Source organism: Triturus cristatus, chromosome 7, assembly GCF_964204655.1.
Source record: "Triturus cristatus chromosome 7, aTriCri1.1, whole genome shotgun sequence".
NCBI classification, from domain to species: Eukaryota; Metazoa; Chordata; class Amphibia; order Caudata; family Salamandridae; genus Triturus; species Triturus cristatus.
Window position 1 is genome coordinate 1,477,869,411 of NC_140590.1, and position 23,581 is coordinate 1,477,892,991.

At 42.6% G+C, this 23,581-nt stretch overlaps 1 protein-coding gene across 1 annotated transcript in view; it reads right to left on the reverse strand.

The window, feature by feature from the left end:
* Nucleotides 1-1,327: 1,327 nt before the first annotated feature.
* Nucleotides 1,328-23,581, reverse strand: part of LOC146812209 (uncharacterized) — a 309,521-nt gene continuing 287,267 nt past the window's right edge. Inside the window, exon 8 of the mRNA XM_085619241.1 lies at nt 1,328-1,640. Within this exon, the coding sequence (XP_085475367.1) occupies nt 1,618-1,640 (23 nt within the window). The 3' untranslated portion in view covers nt 1,328-1,617. The remainder of the gene's footprint in view (nt 1,641-23,581) is intronic.

Genomic DNA, 23,581 nt, shown 5'->3' on the forward strand with positions numbered 1-23,581 from the left:
AAAATCAGTGGCCTACCCCATCCCGAGTGACCGTGGGCTCCTGTGAAGCATTTCCTGAGGAGGCGTCTTTGCGATCATTTGCCCATTGGCTAGTGGGTCCCCCGGAGACTTTCTGATCAACTCAAAGGGCTCCCCTGGTTGCTCCAGGCCTGCCCTCACTTACCTTTGCTGGGTGAGTTCATCAGACCTTGCTGGTCTGCACCATCAACTTTCTTCAGTCTACACGAGACTTACAGTTGCCAAGGCTTGTTGGCTCCAATCTGGTTGCCAACACTGCCATCCACTGCAGACGTTATGGGACACTAAAAATCCAGCTGCTGGTCATCATCGATCCTTTGTGGACCCCGTGAGTGAAGAGTCAAAACCCCATCAATGACCTGAAATCACGCGACATCTGTGGTCATCCATCTTGCTGGCCACCGGTCACTGGCACGTGACCTAGAACACTGTCCCTTCAATTTTCAGGTCTTCTGCATCGTGAATCCACCCTTGGATTCCACCGGACACTTCTTCAGTCGACGCAAGCAGCAAGTCTTCTTTGGTCTCCATAGAAAACAGCGACGCGACCCGACACCAAAAGACACCTATGCACCTGGCTTCCCTGGGTGAGGTAACTCATGCACTCCAGTGCCCTAGTGTGTGTTGGCCCTCGAAGTACTTACCTTGTAAGAGGCTTGTTTGTAGACATCCTCGAAGTACCCTAGAACTTTAAAAATCAAACCGCAACTTGCACCATTATAATCAGTGGGGAACCCGCGGCTGTGTTCACACACTGCACGCGTCTCCCGTGGGCCTGTTACTTACCTGCTAACACTGCAGTAGTGAAGCCTCAGCGATTCCCCAGGCCCTAGGCCTTGTCATTTTGCAAGTCGACATTGTTATACCATTTTTTTTGTATACGGTCTGGTACGCCCCTATGGCTCCAGCCATATTTGTGCTTAATTTATTGTGAAACATTAACATTTGAATGTGTACCTGGCTTCTAATCTCATAAAGAGATTAGTAAAGTGTGTCTAGTAATAAATACATATATATTTGATATATATACCTGTGTGGTGTCCTTTCATTTGGTAATTCAAGAGATTATAAGGTAAAACAAGCTGCTTTACATTCCTCTGAACTTAGCCTGAAGGCTGCTCTCCACAGCTACCACTAGGATAGCTTTCTTTAAAAGGTTGTCTTAAACCTATCTGCCATAAGAGTCGAATTGGACTGGTTCAAGGTGGCCACTATAACTAGTGACCAGCATATGCCAGGCCAACTTCTCACAGGGAAGGAATGGTAGATTCATTTTGCAATACAATAAAACAGCACACGCACAAGAAAATGCATGCAAATATATTGATTTAATAAGAAGATTGAACCACTTAGCAATCAGAAACAGTCAATTTAATAAGTGATCAGCATAGCAGGCCACATGAAATGCATTGCCCATTTTCAGATCAGAAATTAGCTTCTCTCCTCCTCGCCTTTTAAGGTATTACAAACAATGTTAAGCTTTGGTTCCCTCTAAATAATTGCAAGCTTTCAATGGCTCTTCTGTTGATAAAGTTTAGTAGAGTATGGATTTTAAAAGAGACATCCTTTTGGTATTCGGTTGGGTTCACGCCACCTCGATTATTTTGCAGTAAATGTGCACCCTAAATGAAAAAAGAAAGGAAAGGTTAGCTTTTTAAACTTGACATTGAGTGCCATTTACAATTTTTTGCCAAATTCCTCTTGGACATAGAATAAATTAAAAATAAATTCGGAATGAAAACAACTGTTTAAGGAAAGCAAACATTAAAACATAAATATATTTTCTTCAACTAGGACGATGCCCACTGCCAAGTACCTCTAAAGGCTTACCCCTGTAATGACCACATGTTCAAAAGACAGGACCCATTGATGCACCTGATACAGTATAGTAAGACCGAAATATTTGTGCATAGAGTTTCACCACAATGGGCCCAATTCACACAGATTTTGGTGTCACAAAAACTTTCTTATTCTTCTAGTTTTCTTGGCTTCTTACTGAATTCCAGAAGTAAGTCAGGAGTACTGTATAAGAATGTCACAGCAAAATATTTGCCAATCCGTCCCAATGTGTGCAAATGTCCTTACAAGTGTCATGTGTCGACATTCAATGTGGGGTACTAGTTTGTCTCCAGACTTTCTTGGTCTTCGACCGCAGCCAGGCCAGACTGTCAGGTACCTAGCTATCTCAATTCAAGGTTAGTTGGATATGTCTCACCAGAAAGCCTTCCCTTTAAATTCATGTTTTTATTATCTTAGGCCTTGAATGAAAATGTCCAGGTTTGGGGATTGATTTATATCTCACTCAGTAACATCTGATACCCTGTGGTTCGGATTTTACACTGGGTGTAATAAATACTATGTTTAATGGGTTCCACCCTCCAAAACTAAGAATAACATGATGATTTTAGTGCTTTCCCCACCAAAGTTCAACCATCCCTTTAAATACGGGGCATTTTCCCTGTTAAATTTAATAAAGTTGATCAGCCAAAGTTGAACTGGGTAAAATTGCGAGGATGTAATTTTAACACAAAATGTAATTTATGATGCACCATGACTCGGAATTGAGGTAACCGGATATAACACACATCCGAATTCTACACCCATTACCAGCCCAATGGAGTTATGAACATGATGATCAGTTATTTTATCCAGTTCCACATTGATGTTGAGAAATCAGCTCTCTTTCGATTATCAAAGAAGAAAGGGCCTGATGCACAAAGTGTTTTATCAGTAGCAAAGCTTCAGATTCGGAAATCTGTGGGTTTGCGACCACTATCACACTTTTTGTAATGTACTAAACCCGATTAAAGATTCAGAAAATATTTTCAGAATCATTACATGGATTCAGTAAACATTAAGGAATTCTTATTTGGAAGGGGCATGTTTAAGGGCCTTTCTTCCAAACATCGATTCCTTTAGGTATATATTAATGTTTTGCAACAGCTCAACCTATGACAAAACTTTAATATTTGACCACCAAATCAAAATTGAAGGGAAGCCATTTGCAAATGACAGAAGTCCACAGGAAAGCCCACCTCTTTTTAGAATGCCTATAAAAAACATTTTAAGAGTAGGCAGTGTTCCCATGGACCACTGCCTACTCTTAAAAAATGTTACTTAACCTTTTAATTTTTGCTCAAACGCATCCCATTTTCATTTAAGAAAACGGATATTTTTTTTTTTTGTTTAAATGCTTTATTTAAAAGCAATGACAGACATGGTGGTCTGCTGTCCTCAGTGGGCCCCCATCCAAGTGATAGCTGCAATACATAGTGGCTTGCAGATTGCAACCCACCACAATAATATTCATGAGGTAGATTAAAATGCAAACAACCATAAATCGGGCTTTTGTAAACCAACCTATAAGTACATAGGTCGTTGCACAAAAACACAATAGATTCGGTAAAGGTCAGTGGGCAATTTGTGACCATTTTTACCAAATCCATTCTTAGTATATCTTACCAAATATCTCTAGGTAACACTATATTTAAAATGCTACTGTGAGAGCATTTTTCTGTTTGGAAACAATCATGTTTGGCCCATTTGAAACAACTACATTTGCTGTCAGTCTATAAACAGATCATGTTTAAATCTACATGTGCTATGTAAGGTTACCTCCATCTACAAAGGCCCTCATTTCTGAAATACATTGACAAGCTATATCCCAGGCAATGTAGGACTTGGCCGTGATGAAGATGGCCACCTTCTGTATTGCTCTTAATGGGCCACCCCCATAAATACATTATAAATGGAACCTTTAGTCCTCAATCTGAAGTAGGACTACAGCAATGATGTTATTCCTCCTTTGGGAACAGAGTGTGTAGGGCATTTGAAGCACATCTATTGTTCCCGGACTCAGTCCGGCGCCTGCTACTTCCCATGCTTGCCTACCGCTGGCTGCCAAGCGATGGTGGAGTCAAGATAAAGACTCTTTTAATGCCCATCTAGTGGAGGTCTGTGGGGGCTAATGGGTGGACCTGAGAGGTGCTGATGATCCTGCTTCCAGGGGTAAGCCGCCTTTCTTGAATTGATATGGTGCTGATTACTGACCTGATTACTGCAAGCACAGATATACTTTCAGATGGCTGTGAGCCAGAGAACACACATGTTGGGAATGTGGAAATTCTTTGACTTACTGTTGAGGCACTGCGGATTCGGATGTACCTGAGGCCCCTCCTCTTGCACAGTCTACTGTCCCTTCTTTTGAGGCAATAGGCTATTGTAAGAAGCTGGGTCACCTTATGCAAGCAGCAATCCCACTCCTTGTCAGGGTGAAGCACAAGCAAACCCCTATTAACCTGTGCTCCACCCTCTGATAGCTTAGCACAGAACAGCCATGCTTACATTTGAGTCAATGTGTAAAGTATTTATGCATTGTTTACGTAACATGTGGTTCCTTTCTGGCAATTATTTGTATACTTGAGTAAACAAAGCTCAATGGCAAAGGACAACAAGCATTTGCAATGCAATAGGTCTCATAATTACGCGAGTTTAAGCTATTGGCATTGTGAATGACAATGTGTTTTATTTATGTTTCAAAAACCAAGACAGAAATAAAAGGCATTGTTATTTACAATGCCAATAGCTCAAACTTGCGTAAATGCGAGACCTGTTGCATTGCAAATGCTTGTTTTTAAAGTGGCCTCTAAACAATGTCAAATCCACTAGAACATGTTTGTTATACATGTTTGGGGTTTGACCAACATCTTCTGCATGCACAATTCATCACTCTATTTTCTTCTATTGGCTCTAAGGATAGCTTTGCTCCCTTTTTGGAGGTGTTAGCCCTGCCTCCATAGGTTGACCTATTGACCTGTTAACCTTCCAACCCAAAGTTTGGGTTTGGTTGTTACCCTGTACTGATCTGAGAGTTCAATGCACCTCTGCAAGTTGTCAGCTTTGGCCATGGCACCAGGTGCCATATGGAGCTATGTCGGTCATTGTGCTGAGGAATATTGACCTTCTTGTCATTTTGGCTATCTTGCCTCTCGGCTTGTAAGTGAGGCACTCTGTCGCATTAATGATGTCCAGGCACAGTGAAGCATGTGTTAAAATGTTCTAATGCACACACTTCCCGAAGGAACTCTTGCTTGTCTTTTCACCTAATATCACAGTACCTGTAACAGTTGTTATAACACCATTCCAACCTCAGGTCTATTAATTTCAAAATCCTATGGTGGGTAGAAATCCAAGACGCCACCATTATTGTCTGTCAGGTGTGTGCCTTATCCACACCAGTCCTATACTTTGATTCACACTGCATCTGGAGCTTTATAGTTTCATTGACAATTAGTTACATGACACTTACAGGTTTCAGTAGCTCAAATTCTCAAGCCCTGACCTAAAGCATCATGGTCATTGTAGCAATTCACTGAATAAAGCATCTTCACTTCCTTCAAGTGCACTTTACAGTACATATTTCACTCTGGACAGTCTCGTTAGAGAAGTGGATATAACTGGATCGTAAATGTTAGGCCTGGGTACTGCAACTGTTCAAACTTTCTTTTACCCGAGAGGCAAACAACCTCTGGTAGGTCAGTAGAACTCTGACAGGGGTAATCATTCATGCCAGACTTCAGTCATGATTTGGGCTCTCCTCCGAAGAGCTGGGGCAGAAAAAGTCACTTTAGGTTTGTGCTCAGTTATAAAAGGCTGACAGTTCAAAGTCAGAAGAACAGGGTACACTGACAGGGTAGCAGCTACCAGGCGCATGGTGCCGAGGCCCACGGATGTAAGGGTCCACTAAACTTTATAGACCCCGGGTGTAAGTGTACTACTATGAAATCAATAAACCCTATTTTCCTCTCTTGTGTAAGGGCCAGAGCACCTTTGGTACACCCCAGCCAGGCCCTTTAGGCATTTAGCGGTTCCAGCCTGTCACAAATGTACTAATTTCCCCTTAAGCCTATACAGATCCATAGATGCCACAAACCTGCATGTTTTCCTAAGGTGGGACCTGTGGTGTGGGGCCAGTAGGAGGCGCGGAGGCGGTGGTCGCCATCAGGACCACCGCAGTCAGCAAACCCACGAGCGAGGAGGCCTTCATCTCAATGAGCACTGTCTTCAGTGGAGGGGGCATGCGCAGCCCAACTGGACAAGGGGGTGAACAATAATTGGACCAGTGGGTCCATAGATCAGATCCCAGCTCCAACCACCTCGCCGGACGTGAACAGCACAGGAATCCCTGCAAGGCGCATTGTGTAACCACAGAGGGTTTGTTGTCCAAAGCGCTCTGCCGCATGCTCCCAGGTTTGGGTCGATAATAATTTTAACTCTTGCGTGCCACACAAAACAAGCATTTCCAATGCAATAGGACTCGCATTTATGGAAGATCTATTGCATTGCAAGCGGGTGGGCGGGGGGTAGGGGAGGAGAAGGCACAAACAACAGGAGTGCGGGGGAGTGGGGGGCAAGAAGGCATGAACTGCGGGAGGGGGGAGAAGACACGGGCCACCTTATTAAACAAAATAGTGCTCACAATCTATATAAAATATACCGTGCAACACTCAAAATAAAGGGGCCAGTAACCATGGAAGGATACACTGATGACATGGCCATAATATGGAGGGACCAACAAGCCTCATAATCAGTCAGAAGGTAGTATTTACGAAAGACAATGACACGAGCCAATTAAAAACATTGGCGTAGACTGGGCGGAGCTTCAACTCCAAAATCCATTACTGCATGCCTCGCAGAGCGAGCAGCGCATGCACGATGCTGCTATAGGCTCGACCTAAAAAATAGTAGGATGCAGTCGGGAAGACTTAACACTGGGATCTTGCTCAAGTAATGATTCAAAACAGAGAAACAGCTGTGATGTTATTTGGATTTGTAAACTTAAATGTACATGTCCAACATTTTCAATACACTTCACCCTGTCCTCTAGGCTGTCCAGGATCTACCCTAGGGGTGACTAATGAGTATTAAAAAGGGAGATTTGGTGTTGGCAAAATGCAATCACAGACCTGAGACATGTTTAAAGGGCTACTTAAGTGTGTGGAACAATCAGTGCTGCAGGCCCACTAATACCATTTAATTTACAGGTCCTGGGCACAGGTAGTGCCAATTTACTAGGGGCTTACATGTAAATTAAATACACCAATTGGGTATAAGCCAATTGTATCAGGTTTTAAGGGTAGAGCACTTTAACACTGGTTAGCAGTGGTAAAGTGTGCAGAGTCCTGAATGTCAACAAACAGGACGCCGAAGGTAAAAGGTTTGGGGATGACACTGCAGAGAACACCAGGTCTAACAGTAATCTGCTGGTAGTTGCAAGGAAGCACACATTTTCCTTGAGGGGGCAATCATAATTGTGGACTCACCAATTTCTAGCACTCACTTTTTATACTGCACCTTTGGATATTTCCCTGCACTTTATGCTGGGGCAATTGAGCAACTGCCTCTAAATAAGTCCTCCTGGTGACTTCTATTTTCAGAAGTCACCAAAAACTGGCACAATACTCAGCAAAGTATGGCAACAATTAGCTTAGGCACACTCATGAAAAAATTGCAGGACCTTAAAACTTCTTATAATGCAGTGGAACATTTGACTGTGGAAACGTCTAACCTTCTGAAATTTCTGCATGCTGAGATGTCTGCATTTGGGTCTCAACTTGGCAGATCACGGAAACAACTGGATACTGTAGACGTGACAGTGCTAAATGCTCCAGACTGGGAGTCAATAACTGTGGAACCTAAAAAATAAGGTCACAGACCAGGAAGATAGTGACTGAGATTGAAGAGGAGAAAGCTATGATTGGTTTCTTGTTCTCTTTGTTTCCACATCTTCTTAATATCGAGTTCGGACCGTCTCTGGAATTTCAGAGTGTGCGTCGACTTTGCCCAAAATAGAATGACAAAAAAGACTCTCCATAGCCAATCATAATGTGTTGTCTTCACCACCAGCATGCGCGTCTGATTAAATGCGACTTCCAAAAGACACAACACATACTCTTACTAAATTCGCAAATCTTACTCGCTGAGGAGTTTCCTTATGAAACCAGCCTAACAAGGAGATTTCTACCTGTCTGTCCTTTGCTCTGGCAGTGGGAGCTCTCCTATGGCTTGCTGGACCCAGCCGTGATGCTAATAATAATAGACACAGAAAATGTTAAGACCCATAGGAGCATCAAAGTTTCATTGATAACCTGGCCCAGACAACAATGGACATGTCTTCTTCTGTCAGTCACAATCTTACTCCACCAGTCAGCTATACTTCTTCTGATTTCTAACACAGACAATGGAACATCCGGTATAGTAACCATGATTTATAAGATCTTCCATCTAAGACTGCAACTCAGTGGAACCTCCTATGAGGAATAAAGATAAATATAGTTTACTCCACAAAATGCAATTGTTATTTGGAATGTCACGCACAGTCTGGAAATGGCTAGCATTGTTTACTTGGACTTAGTATTAGTTTGGGGCACGTATTCCACAGTTTGCTGGAAAACTACCCTTAAAAACTTTTAGTGATCCGACAGTTTCTAATTTTGTTAGTTGTGCCTACGCTTTTACATTACATAGAACCTATACATCTAACTTTTTGCCTCCTCATCTGCTCCTGCAACACATTTCGGTCAGCCATTCTGTGGAATATTCTATATTTGCCCAAGCATTTATCCCAAGTAATGTCTAGAAATAAAGATTTTCAATATGGCCCATGATTGCCAATGGCTAGACCAATTATATCTAACAGAAAAAGGGTTTGAGTTTTCTGGCCTCTAAGGAAATGGTCAATGCTCTCTTACAGAAGACACACATATCACAACAGGAGTTTGAAAAGATTAAACAAGAGTGAGTGGGGAAGGTGATCTCTGCTTCTTGTTCCAAATCTGAGAAAGAAATTCCCACCATTGGATATCAGTCTTACAGGAAAAACGAGGTGGCCCTCCGCCTTCGGAAGAGAGTCACAGCCAAGGTACAAGGGACATGTTTGGATTCAATAGCGATATATATTTATCAAGCTTATGCTAAAAGGTCATTCACCTATAGCACAATATTAAATCAATCTTTTTCTCAAGACTCAACCGACTCTTTGTGGAATTTGGACAATAGCAGGTAGTTATTTGCAGAGATCGTAACCTGGTGCCTGACCTGATATTAGACGACTCTGGGCCTTCTGATTCAGCAAACAAAGACCTTCTGGCAGATCACCCTCTCTTTGAACCTAGGAGACTCTTACATCCGGCAAATAGGCGCTATAGCTTTTTATGCTGCTCACATACTACAGAAAGAATAGATTATTTTCTTGCACATACCAGCACCAGACTACTCCAGACTCCATGCAGCTACAAAATTGGAGTTAGCAGCATTTACTATCATGCCCTGATCTTATTATATTTGAACCTGAAAATCAAGACACTGAAAACAAGAATCTGAAATATGGATATCCAGTAATATAGGTTGCCTGATTTAAAAAAAAAGGTATTAACCCAATTTAAGGACTATCTGGATTGAGCACTTTGTATCCTCTCCATATTTACTTACAGCATCTAGAAAATCGAATTGCACTGCTATTATGCTCAAGCAACTGACAGAAAGGAAACCTGTTCTGGAAAAATATATACAGCAACTTCTAGGTTCTTATCACAGAACGCCTGATGCTGGTGTGCTATGACAGCTTGTTTCCAGAAAATGCAAACTGAACACCATCTTAACATCGCAGACTGAAAAACCTTACTCTGTATTAAAGGCAAACAAAACTAGGATGGTGAGAAAACAGGGAGTCTCCTCGTACTACAGCTGAACCAGAGGGTGGCCAATGGGCTTTTACAGCAGTCAATAGATCCACTGGCGTAACGAAACTCGAGGGGGCCTCCCTGCAAGGCACGTGGAGGGGCCCCCTCCGGGCTGAATCAGGAGCTCTGAAGCCCGACTGCTGTGCTGAGGGGGCCCCCCAGAGCTTGGGCCCCCCCGCACTGCGGGGGCTGCGGGGGCCTGTGTTACGCCCCTGAATAGATCCCAAAATTATCTACTAATGTGTCTATTGGAAATAAGAAGAGAATTTGCCACTTTCTACTCTTTGCTGGCTGAGGCCAACTCAAATGAGTCTTTTGAAAAAAGATTTGTGAACCAACTCCCTATTTATGCCTCATAGCAGAACCTTGTGATGAACAGAAAGTGCTATCACAGAAAAGGGGATAAGGGAGACAATTGAATCAGTTGGGACTGGTAAGACTTCAAGAGAAGTCAGCTACCCTCTGAACTTTTTCAAAATCACAACAGCTGTTTGATCCCGCTTCTCGGGAATTTTTTAAGGGAGGCTACAGACAAGGGTGGTTTGAACTATTACAATAAAGCATTATTCTTCCTAATTCCCTAATCCAGGGAAAGGTAAATTAATTTGTGGAAATTACAGGCCAATATCGTTTATCAATTGATCAACACCAATATGAAAATCCTAGCCAGGCTCCTTGCTAATATGTTGGAAAAGATCAAAACTGCCTTAATACATAAGGGGGCGTGGAGGAACGCCTATGCCGTAAATCACGGATTTCAGAGATTTCAGCCGGAGATCCCCATCTGACTGAATCCTGTGTAAATACTGACTTCAGGGGGGCCGCCATCCATAGAAGGGACCCCTTGAGTTCCAGAGCATGCTCTGACCACCCTGTGGGAAGCAGTCACTGTCATAAACTGCCCCTATAAAAAAGTCTGCATTTCTAGCGCTGCAGCGCTCACAAGATGGTGGCCGCGATAGACTGGTGACAGCGCAGAGCCCTAGCACTGGGTGCTGGCACGGACCTGAAGGTGGCTTCCAGTTCAGTCACTGAGGGTGGTGAACAAACAAGGTGGACCCAGACCTCCCCGTATGGGAGGCACTGAGAGGAGCTCCTGTCTCTGCCACATGTCCAGGAGCTGGGCGGCATGGCCTAGCCTGGACTGGGTAGATGCAGGACAAACTGAGGAAGCTGCCATGCAGCTGGGCCTGCTCTGAGAGACAGGCCAACTACTACTGGAGCGGCCTGACAAGGAGCACTACACAGGAGCTGTGGCGACGGAGCAGTGGTCGACGGAGGAGTGGCGACGGAGGAGTGGCGGTGAACTGGGGCAGAATGGAGCCTCTGCGACTACACCCCTGAGAGTCTACCTGGCAAGTGAGTGGCCGCACCTGGGATTGCCTGGGGGCTCAAGCAGGCCTACCGGGACCCTATTGTTGTGGAACGCGAAGACATTTGTTGACTCAGGGGGGAATTTTTTCCCCCTATACTATGACCAGGGGTTGAATGGCTAGCAGCGACTGGCCTGGGATTGAGGTATTGGGCCCTGGTTCATAGCTGGAGGGATGTGAACAACCTGTTGGTTCTGCGGCACAGAGTGGACCGCTTTGAGAGCATCCAAGGGCCGGCTTGTAGTGACACCCAGGAAGATGCTTGCATATAGCATGGACGTGGGAGCAGCAGCAGGCCACGAACTAAAAGAATGCTGGGAGGGGGCCGAGGTGGCAGTGCTGTGGGACAGGACTGGCTGATTGCCTGGACACCCCGAAGTGATAGAAGGGGGCAGCTGGCATACCCTACTGAGCTCAAAGAACTTTTGAGTCCCAGAGAGTGGTACCACATGGAAGTGGCAACCTCCTTTAATTACCAGTGGCGCTGGATCCGGGCCCCAGTAGCTGGGTGTTGCCGCCTGAGATTCTGCATGGGATCAACACACTTGAAACCCTGGGGGATGAGGCAGCCCCATCTGTGTGGCTATCATTAGAATGGTACCTGTCGCACTTTAGGGGCCTAACCGAGCCACATTGCCCTGGTCAGAAATACCCCTCTAAGGAAGAACAAACGCTTGCATGTTGGTTGGGGGGTGGGATTGTTTCCCTGTCCCCAGAGATGTATACTGGTGGCCCCCCATGAATCCACGCCATTCTAAGTTGTGAGAAGGGGCTCTCTTCTAACATCACCATGGTCCAGAGCAGCACTACTGACTTAACAGTTGGGGCACCCCTCCAAGGTGCTTTCCTTCTCTGCCTGTGCACATGGGACGTTAACTTCCTGGAGGCCCACGCTGGTAAGGCCCAAGCTGAGGATCTGTGGGATACAAACCGATTGGTCAATTTTCCTCCTTTTTCGTGGTTTACCCCTGTTGTGAGTGTTGGATGGCAAAGTTTTGGCAACTAGCCGCCAGTGGCAAAGTGGCACGGCTGCGGGACCCAGAGGCTGGAGGACCAACAGTAATTACAGGTTCCGTGGAAGAGACGTCCGATCGCTCGCATTGTTGTAGGAGTGACTCAGGAGGGTTTAACACTTCAAGATGTTATGCAGGATATCACTGCTTCTAAAGAGGCACTGGAAACAAAGAGTCACACTCTGGGGGCGGACATGGGCATCCTGAAAGACAATCATCAGCACCATACGGAACACATTACAACTGCCAAGAGAACTCTGGCTGATGTCCCTCTGGATATTTCTGTGTTGCGGGACAGACTCGCTGCCATGGAGGATAAAATCCAAACGCTGATGATCAGGGCTGCAGAAAGTGAAAATAGATGAAGGAGAAACAGCATACGAATCATAGGCCTTCCAGAGTGAACTGAGGGGAAAAATTTGGTGGTTACGCAGTGGAGTAGCTCCAGAGGGCCTCCCCCCATTCTTCTCCCTAGAGAGGGCACATAGATTTCCAGCTTGACTGCCCCAGCCAGTGTCGCTGTCTCTGTCAGTGGTTTCCAAGCTCCTCTACTACAGAGAGCGCAACCATATTGTAGGGCAGTCTTTAAAAATAAATGGTTCACTGGTAAATAAATTATTCAACAAAGTCTTCTAACATATGAAGAGACAACCATGAGAAAAAGTCTTTTTTACCAAAGCACGTGAAAAGACAGGCAAAATGTGCGAAAAAGTGTTTTGCAATTTAATTTTAATATTGTATTATGCAAAACATTTATTTCTTAGCAAAATAAGATCTGGCGATCATGCTGTGATTAAGAAAATAGGTGAAGTGCAAAGTGCTTGACGAAACAGAACTATGTGCATCACTACTAAAAAGACATATGACTCCTATCCTATGTTCCCTGTGAGGTGCGCGTGTGCTAGTGCTTGTGCTGGAGCAGAGTTTTCTGATGAAAATCTATTGGGTTTTTAAGCTCTGGTTTGTTTATTTGTCATAATTAAAATTATTAATTATTAATTACTAATTATTTGTTTTGTGTAAATGTTTTAAACTTACCAACACGTACTAATGAGAAGAAGAACGACACGTGGGAATGCTTTTGTTTGCTTATTGATAATGTGCATGTTTTATTAAATAAACGTTGCTGAGTGCTGTTTATTTTAAAGCACGAAACGCTTTTGAATTAATGCTTTTCTGTGTTGCAAAGGCTAGATAATTACATACACATAAGGGTATTAGTGGGGTTAACACTGTTTAATCACTAAGCTGTGGTAACGTTGTTTTTGTCTCTTTTAATTAAGATGGTCTATTTTGGCCTAGAATAAAATGGCCGCCGTTTGCAGCCTGGCCTCGAGTGAGAGATTTGTGATGAGAGGGCCTTGCTGAATATGGTCGAAGTCATCTGACCACAGTCTTCGCCTGGTTAAAATTTTCCGTGAGGACAGCAGCAGTGCTGGGCAAGTCTCCAAGAAACATCCGAATAGCCTTGGAGGACAAAGGAGCCATAATGAATGAACTCTGAGATCATCATGTTAGTTCCGAGGAAATGTGGATGTCAAAAGATACTTTTTAATTTTTAGTTCCTGTTCTGTCTTTTTATTTTTGTGATTTTTTTCTGAGCGGAGATTTTCCAAATGTAGCGATGCTACATCCTTTCCTGCTCGCTCTGCTCAGCGGTTCAGCGGACGTTTAGAACATTTTATGTTTCTTTAATATTGTAAGTTTCCTTATAAATATGTTAGCTTAGAGAGGGTCTTTGCCACTTTGCCACTTCTTCCCAAACCTGCGCTGGTGAGGATCGATGCTGTAAGGACGGCGACTCGGGAGACTTCTACTGAGAGACCTGTCCTGACCCATTCTGACATTTAGCTAGAATAGGTAATTATGAGAAAATGATTTACTCAGATTGATTTCCTTTGACTAATTTTAGATAAAGTACCATAGTTTTAAATACGGTGTTGGTGATTATTTCTTGTCAATTATTGAGTACTCTATTTGATTATTGTTGTATAGATTGTTTAAATTATGACTCAGGACAATTACAATAACTAGGTCTTATCGACCTCAGTGTAGATGTGGGGTGTTTAGGAGTTTTCTTTCCACAGGTTCAGTGCTGGCAGAGTATTTGAGCGTATGTTAGTGAAATGGGCCCTAGTGTATGATGAGTGTATGTGTGTGTAACTGTGAATTTACTCTATCCGTGGAAGTAGGGAGAATTTGTACACCCCAATCTGCATCAATTTCCTGGTAGCAGAGGAAGTAGGGAGAATTTGTACACCCCAATCTGCATCAATTTCCTGGTAGCAGAGGATGGTTATTGATGATTGTCTTGATCTGATTAGATTGCTTGTACATTAGCTTATTGATTATTGATTATTGATTGATGTTGGTATATGTACTAATACTATATGTTGGAGTCGTCATGTTGAGTTATATGTAGTGCTTCTGGAACTTGGGAGCTAGTAGCAGTTCCGTAGTAGGGCAGAAGGAAGTATATGCTGCTCTCGGGAAAGACGGGATTGTGGGAAAAACGTGTGACAATTGAAGTTGCGCGTCACATTGTCTGGGTTCGGAATCAGTGACCTTGTCGTATGTTACTATTAGAAATATTTCTGGTATATAAGGAGTGCGCATGGTAGTGAAGGTTATCTGTGAAACTCTGGTCTTAAGTCCCAGGGATCCGTAAGGTTCACCGTTAAAGCTTATCGCGGGAGAAGTAATAGGTATTCTCTGAGCTTGTTTGAGAAACTGGGCAGAGGTAAGCTGCTTGGTTAACGTGTGATATAATTCTGTAGTGGAGCAGATTGTTCGCTGTTCTCGGGAAAAGCAGGATTCTGTGTGTATGTACTATATATTTCCTTGTATGAATGTGCGTGAATGCTCATATATTTAGTTGATTGTAAGACTCTTTGGACAAGTCCTAGAGGAAACAATTAATGAATGTATGTTAGAAGGGCAGAGTAGAGGGATGTGCTACTGTGTCAACGGGATTCTTGTGAAATAGATTTTCTTTACTATTCTGTGGTTAGCGAAGCAGACAATGGAGATGTTTATATGTTGTAACTAATAGATTTTGTAGAAATTTGACACGGAGTCTACTGAGAAATTTTGTAAAGGAGGGGTAGACGAGTGACAAGAGACAGGAGACAGAAGCGACTGCAGCGACTGCTGACGTCAAACAGACCGCGCTCTGATTGGATATTAGATCAGAACAGTGCTCGCGCTGAGATTGGTGCGTTGGTGTGAAACGCGCAAGGATTGGAAGAGCTATTCTAGTGACGTGGACGTTCCAGGATTGGTGCATTAGTGTGAGTCGCGCTGTTATTAGTTGAAAAATCATATTGTGCAGTTGTAATACGGAAGGGATTAGAAAGTTTTGGTAAACGTTAAAATGTATTACCAAGAAGAGAAAAAGAAAAAAACATTGTTCGGAAAAATCAGAAAGTGGTTCGACAAGGATAAAGATGTTAAAACAAGAGAGGGTGAATTGTTACCTCCAGCGAAAACACCTGCATCCTTCATGGCTGCGAGATATGGGTATCATACCTGTATATGGTTGGAGAATTGGGTTAGGTATACCAAGGAAGATGGTGTTTTAGCATTTCCAGAACATGGTTCATTTAATCTGGCCGTGTTGAAAAATTTACGGGAAAAGATGTTATGTCTTGACCCAAGACCAAGGCCGACACAGTTTGAGGCTTTAGTGGAATGGGAAGAGGAAGTGCATGAGCGAGAAAAGCAGAGGTCTGGAGGACAGTATAGGTACATATTTGGGAGGAGACATGATCGTGAAACTCATCATGATCGAATGAAAAGATGGCGAGATGCTAGCATGTCAGAGGGATTATATCCTATGAGAACAGTTGAAGAGGGAACAGAAAGGGTTCCTGAGGCAGAAGTGAGGAGATATGGAGTTAATGAATATGAGGATGAGGTCTTGAATGACATGATTTACAAAAGACCACCTCCATATAGACCAGAACCAGACGAGAGTACACCAGTTGTTTCTCCGATAAGAGATACAGTGCGTATCATTGAGACAGAAAATGTGACACCAGAGCTAAGAAGTGGTAAACCTTTCAGGGAGAGAGAGAATCGATGTGGTGACGAGAATACAAGAGAATTAGCCAGGACTACAACAGAGCTGACTGAAAAGATTAGAGAGCTAACAAAGAATCTGGAAGCTGTTACGGTGCCTGTAACCATAGGTCCGGTTATGCCTGTGTTTGACAAGCAGAGGATAGGTGAAAATGGTTTGGTGATTCCATATGTTGGGAATAAGATAACAAGTTTAGCTGGTCCCTCAGGAGATTCAGGAAGAAGGACAGAAAGTAGTGATCTGAGGCAATCCAGACATGACACATGTAGTGAAGGATTAGAGGTACAGTCTAATTCAAGACTGGATGCTAGTGAAGCTAGTTGTTCAGGGATGCCGATTTTAGAACCGCAGAAGAAAGTGGTTCCAGTGAGAAAAACTACTGAAATAACAGCTGAAGATTTGAATGATTGGATGAAAGTTCTTCAAAAGAGGGATAAAGATTCACAAGCAATTGATGTGGCTAGGTTACGTGTAGAATTAGAAGAGCTTGTTGTAGGGACAGTTTCTACAGAAATTCTTAAAAATCATCATGATGGTGAACTGTTGTTTATGTGTAAAAATATCACCTGGAGAGCGAGAAATACACATGACAGGTTAAGAGCAATAGCGAATGAACATGGAGTTGATTTTGATAAGGTGAAAGCTCTGCAAAAATCTTACAGGATGGATTTCACAAACAAAGATATTGAAAATTTGAATGGTACTGGTAGAACAGGACAGATTAAAGAAATGGTCGCATTATTGCGAAGATGGGGTGATGTTGAGAAGTGGAAGGATAGGTGGTACAAGAAGAGAGAAGAATCAGGGGATAGGACTTATTCAGCATTTCCTGTGAGAGAAAAAGAGAAACCAGTGGATACTTATCCTATGAGAGAAATACCTGGAGGAGGATATGTACATGTTCCATGGACCAGACAGGATATTTTATCATTTACGAATGATTTCCCTCGATTGAGAGAAAAGCCCGTCGAGTGGTATAGGCAGGTAGACAGACTTGTGAAATTGTCAAAAGTGCTGTGGATTGACCTGAATAGTCTGTTTGATATAATTGTTCCAGCAGACTTGTGGGCTGAGTGTAAAATAGTTGTAAGTTGGCCTACTGAGGAATATCCAAGAGATCAGAGAACAGGAGCACCAGATCCAGAGGTAATGAGAAAGTATGATCAGGTGATGGTATACCTGAAAAATAAAGTACCTGCAAAAGAGACAGACTGGGTTAAGATAGATCGAACACAACAGGAAGCAAAAGAATCAGTTCATGCTTTTTACGAGAGGCTGATACTGGCTTTTAAGCAATTCAGTGGAGATGAACACCTGGGTGACAAGGATTTGAGTCATTTTGTATACAGATTTGTATATGGCTTGAGACCTGAGATTAGTGAAAGAATTCGTGAGCATACTGTGGATTGGCAGAGTAAGAAAATAGATGAGATTCTGAGACATGCAAAATACTTCAGTGATGAAATTGAAGCAAAACAGAGAAAGCTGAAAGAAAAAGCAATGTGGGCACAAGTGAAAGTTGCGGAAAGACAGGAAGCACAGTTGGTGGAACAGGCGAATAATGCAGGAAATAATGCAGGGAATAGACCCAGGTATGCAGGGAAAGGAAAGGGGAATCTTGAGGAAGCCAAAAAAAAGTTCCCATGTCACAACTGTGGCCAACTGGGACATTGGAGATCTGAGTGTACCAATCCACCATTAGTGAATAATGAGGGAAAATCCTTAAATCAACAGGTGCAGAACGAAGGGAATAATCAACAGCAGCAACAACAGAAAGTTGTGAGACAGCAGAGTCAAGAGCCAAAACCGCCCTTGCCGCAGAATAGAGGATCACAAAAGTATAATCCGGATTCGGGATTCTACAATGATGAGCAGGTAAACAAACCAAGGCGTTCTAACCAGGTACAACAGTACTTGTTAAAGAATGAAGGGAGTGAGTCTGAGGGTGATTATTGACGGTGCCGAAGAGAGGAGGAAGAGTGCATACTTGGTGCAACTCTAGAAATAGACCAGGCAGGACCATTTGTAGATGGGAAAATAAATGAAGAAAGTGTTACTTTTTTAGTAGACACAGGTGCAACAAGATCAACTGTCAGGTCAACAGATATTAGAAATCTTCCTCTCTCGGATGAAGCAATCCAAGTAGTTGGTGTAGTCAATACACAAATCAGGACACGTCTTACTGAACCAGTAAGAGTACAAATAGGGAAATTTTCAGACATGCACAGATTTATCGTCTGTGACACAAGTCCAGTGAACCTGTTAGGTAGGGATTTGTTATGTAAAATGAATTGTACAATTTTTTGTACACCGGATGGAATAGCTTTTGAAACACCAGATGAGGATGTTTTGTACCGAATGACTCTAGAAAATAGAGAGAGTGAGTTAATTGGTGCATATGCTGTATTTGATCCGGAGGATTTGCCTCAAGAGCTGAGAGACACAGTGAAAAGGACAGTTTGGGATTTTACTGGAGAGGATGTGGGATTGATGAATAATGTAGATCCTGTGAAAATTTCAGTGAAAGAGGGAATTACTTATCCTAACATTCCTCAGTACAAAATGACACCAGAAATAATTGAGGGAATAACTCCTATAATTGAGAAAATGATTCAGCAGGGAGTTCTGAGAGAACTACTGAGTAGTCCGTGTAATTTACCGATAATGGGGCTAAAGAAACGTAATGGGAAGTTCAGGATTGTACAAGATTTGAGAAAAGTTAACCAAATTGTGGTGGCATGTTGTCCTATTGTGCCAAATCCGTCAGTGATTTTGTATCAGATTCCACATGATGCTGAGTGGTATACAGTGATTGATTTGTGTCATGCTTTCTTTTCAATTCCATTGCATCATGACAGCCAGCCGATTTTTGCATTTAGGTTTGGCCAGCGTATTTTAGCATGGTGTCGTATCCCACAGGGGTATACAGAGAGTCCTTCGATATTCAATCAGTTATTGAAAAAGTCATTGGAGAGTTTGATCATGCCTGAAAACTCAGTACTAGTGCAGTATATTGATGACCTACTTGTGGCATCAAAGACACGTGAAGCTTGTGAAGTAGATACTATAGCTTTACTGAATCATCTGGCAGATGGAGGGTTAAAAGTATCTCCAGCCAAATTGCAATTCTGCAAGAAAGAGGTGCATTATCTTGGACACAATATTGAAAAAGGTCTGAGAAAAGTGACTGATGACAGGATCAAAATCATCAGGGGAATGAAGGCCCCAAAGACCCAGAGGGAAGTGAGAATGTTCCTGGGAATGGTGGGTTATTGTCGTCAGTGGATAATTAATTTCTCTTTGATAGCAAAGCCACTGATTAAGCTGACAAAAAGTGAGATGACAGATCCATTGGAACTAGATGGAGAACAAATGGCAGCATTTGAAGAGTTGAAAAGCAGAATGTGTGAAGCCCCTGCTTTGGGTATGCCAGACTATGAACAGGAGTTTGAATTGTACTGCAGTGAGAGGAATGGATGTGCACTTTCAGTGTTAATTCAGAAGCATGGACAGCTGAGGAGGCCTATTGCGTACTTCTCATCGACACTTGACCCTGTAGCTGTGGGTTTACCAGGATGTCTGAAATCTGTGTCTGCGACATGCAGAAGCCTGGAACAGAGTGAGGGAATCATAATGGGATATCCTGTAAGGGTATTCGTACCTCATAATGTGGCAATTCTTTTGACAAGAAGCACAACTCAGTACATGTCACATAGTCGGTTGACTAAATATGAGAAAGTCATTCTGGGAGCATCAAATGTGACTTTGGAGAGATGTGTGAATGTGAATCCAGCGACATTGTTGCCGGATATTGAAAATGTGGGTGTGAAAACAGAAGATGATCACAATTGTTTGGATGTGCTTGATTACTGTACAAAACCGAGACCAGACATAAGGGTTCTTCCCTTGCATGAGAGTGATCATGTGTTGTTTGTGGATGGATCATGCCTGAGGAATGATGAGGGTGTGCTATGTGCAGCATATGCAGTGTGCAAGGTTTCAGAGGTTATGGAAGCATCACCATTGAAAGGAGTGAAATCTGCGCAAGTTGCTGAATTAGTGGCATTGACAAAAGCTTGTGAAATTGGGAAAGATTTGAGAACGACTGTGATGACTGATAGTCAGTATGGATTTGGAGTTGTGCATGATTTTAGCCAACTTTGGCTACAAAGAGGTTTCTTGATGTCGAGTGGGACTCCAATAAAGAATGCTGAAGTGATTGGAAAATTACTTGAGGCGATACAGCTGCCTAAAGAATTAGCAGTTGTGAAATGTGCTGCTCATGGACAAGGAGATGATTTTGTGACAGTTGGCAATCGATACGCAAATGACATTGCTCAATATTGCGCTAAAAATAACCAGTCAATTAATCGGGAACGAGAAGGTGAAATGTCTTTTTGTTCTGTGATGTTTACTAATGTCTTAGAGACGTGGGATGAAGTGAAACAGTTGCAGGATGAGGCAGGGGAGGAAGAAAAGAAAGATTGGATCAAGGCAGGTTGTGCCCCAAGAGAAACAGATCATGTTTGGGTCTATAGAGATGGCAGACCAGTCATGCCAAACTCCATACTGTCGACAATGGCAAGGATGTATCATGGACAGGGACATTTGGGAAGGGATGCGATGATCAGGTCTTTTAAGCAAACCTGGTACAATGCAAAGTTCAGGACAATTGCAGAAAGTATCTGTCAAAGATGTTTGATTTGCCAGCAATTTAACACTGGGAAAAAGACAGTGGTGAGTCTGGGAACAATAGGCAGAGAAGGAGGTCCTTTTACAAGAATGCAGATTGATTTCATTGAAATGCCCCAAGTGAACAGACTAAGGTATGTACTAGTGGTAGTCTGTTTGTTTTCAAGATGGGTTGAGGCCTATCCGACTAGGAGAAATGATGGAGTAACAGTGGCAAAGTTACTGTTAAGAGAGTTGATTCCTAGGTACGGATTTCCGGTAACGATTGAGTCTGATAGAGGTGGACACTTCTATAATGAACTCATGAGTTTGATTTGTGAAGCATTAAGCATACAGCAGAAGCTACATTGTGCATACAGACCAGAGGCTTCTGGTGTTGTTGAGCAGATAAACGGCACAATCAAGAACAGGATTGGTAAGATGTGTTTAGCCACTGGTATGAAATGGCCCGATGTCTTGCCTCTAGTGCTAATGACTATTAGATCTACTCCAGATAGAACTACTGGTTTAAGTCCGCACGAAATCATAATGGGACGTGCAATGCGACATGCATATGTACCTGTCAATAAGTTGATGACAATAACTGATGACATGATTTTGGACTACTGTAAAGGCCTGGCTGACGCAGTTCATTCTGTGTTTCACCAGATTGGAGAAGAAGCTACCACACTTGAGAAGAAGCAAGCTCATGATCTGAGTCCAGGGGACTGGGTAAGGATTAAAGTACACAGAAGAAGAAATTGCTTGGTTCCAAGGTGGGGAAGACCAAGACAAGTCATTCTAACTACGACAACTGCAGTGAAGTGTGCTGGTGTAAAAAACTGGGTACATGCAAGTCATACTCTGAGAGTTCCAAACCCAAAGGATGGGACTGGCAAGGAGTATTTTGAAGAGTCAGATTCCAGTGATGATGAAGACCCAGAACCAGTGAGAAAAAATCAAAGTTCAGGAAAAGAAGCAGAAAAGGCATCAAGAGAACCATTGAGAATCTCAGAAAGGAGATCAGATTCTGTAAGAGAGCCTGAAGTTCCAAAAAGCAGTGGAGGAAAAAGAAAAGAAAAGAGCAGTTCCACAGAAATTACTCCTGAATCAGAAGAGGAGGAGATTGAAGAACCACTTGAGATTATACCTGAAGAAATAGGGTCAGAAGAAGATAGAGAGGGACAGATTGCGGAAGACCCCTGAGGAGGTGTAGGGAACATTCTTGACAAGCTAGGTGAAGGGACAAGTAGACAGCAAGAAGATTGCGTGTCGGAGACCCGAGGAGGGACAGAAGTAGGGAAGTCTCAAATAGTGGTGAAAAAGACTGTGGAGCGAAAGAAAACTGCTGAAGAGCAAGAGGCATTTGAAACAGAATCGGATGAAAGTGAGAATGGAAAATCAGAGGGTCGAGTTCTGAGAAAGAGAACTTGGATTGGAGAAAGAAATAATACAGAAACGAGACCGAAAAAGGTTGTAAGAGGAGATTTTTGGCCTAACAACAGAGTAAAGAGGCTGAGATACAGACTGATAAGAGCAAATACATCGAAAGCTGAACAAGTGAATGAGGTGTCGAGTCAAAATGAAGTAAAAAGAAAGGAACAAAAGGAGTCAAGAGAACCTGAGGGGATAAAGAGAATTAGAAAACCCAACCAAAAGTACAGATCACCGGAATGGTCTTATGTGGCACTGTCTGAAGAAGGAGAAGAAGAAACAGTGAATCGAGACAATCCGGAGGGGATCTTGAGAAAAGTGGTTGAGGAAAAGGAAAAATCTGTTGGAATCTTAAAAGTTATCCTGACTGACATTGGAGAAGAGTCGGATGCACAGGATGTTGTTGATGATCTGATACAATTTGATGTTGCTGAAGAAGAAGGAGTGAAAAGTGATGAATATCCAAATTGAGTGAACTAAAGAAATCACTTGGAGAAAAGTGAAAAGGAGAAAGTCTGAAATCCAGCTGTTTGAAGTAATCCAGAAATAAAGAGTAATACAGTAGTGGAGTAGTAGAGGCTAAGTCAAAAGACAAGGTCAAAGTAGTAAAATGGCTAACATAGAGAATAACCAAAGTAGATGTGCCTTCTTAAGAAGATGGTGTAGAATGTGCTGCTGCTGTACTGGATTATTAATGTTACTATGGGGTGTTTTAGCTTTATTAGTTACATTTAGAGTTACAATAGGTACATTTGAGATGCATACAGAGAATGTGACAAATGCAGAGAAGAGTTCGCAAAAAGTAGTTCCAACTAGAATTAGTAATACTTACATGCATAAAGATAGGTCAATTAATGATTTTTCTAGTAATGTTTTTTCACAATTATTGTACGAATATGTGAAGACAATGGAAGTTAGGGATTGCTACGTTTGTATGCAATTACCTGCATCCGTTTCAGAGGGTGTTACTTATCACCATTTACCAGCTACGTATGGAATTTCTTGTAGTGTATTAAGTAGTGTTTTTTGTTTGCTAGGGAAAATAGATTATAAGATGTCTAACAAAAATAGTATTTTTGGGCAATTGCCTATGAATAGAAAGCTGAATCCAGCTAAAGAAGCTAACATTTTTGGTGAGATTTTTATTGAGAAAGAAGAATTAACATTAGATTACATTTTTAAGAATAATTTAACTTGCAGTTTCAAAGAAGAGGAGAAAGCTTTCCTAAACATGGTGGAGGAAAGGAGATT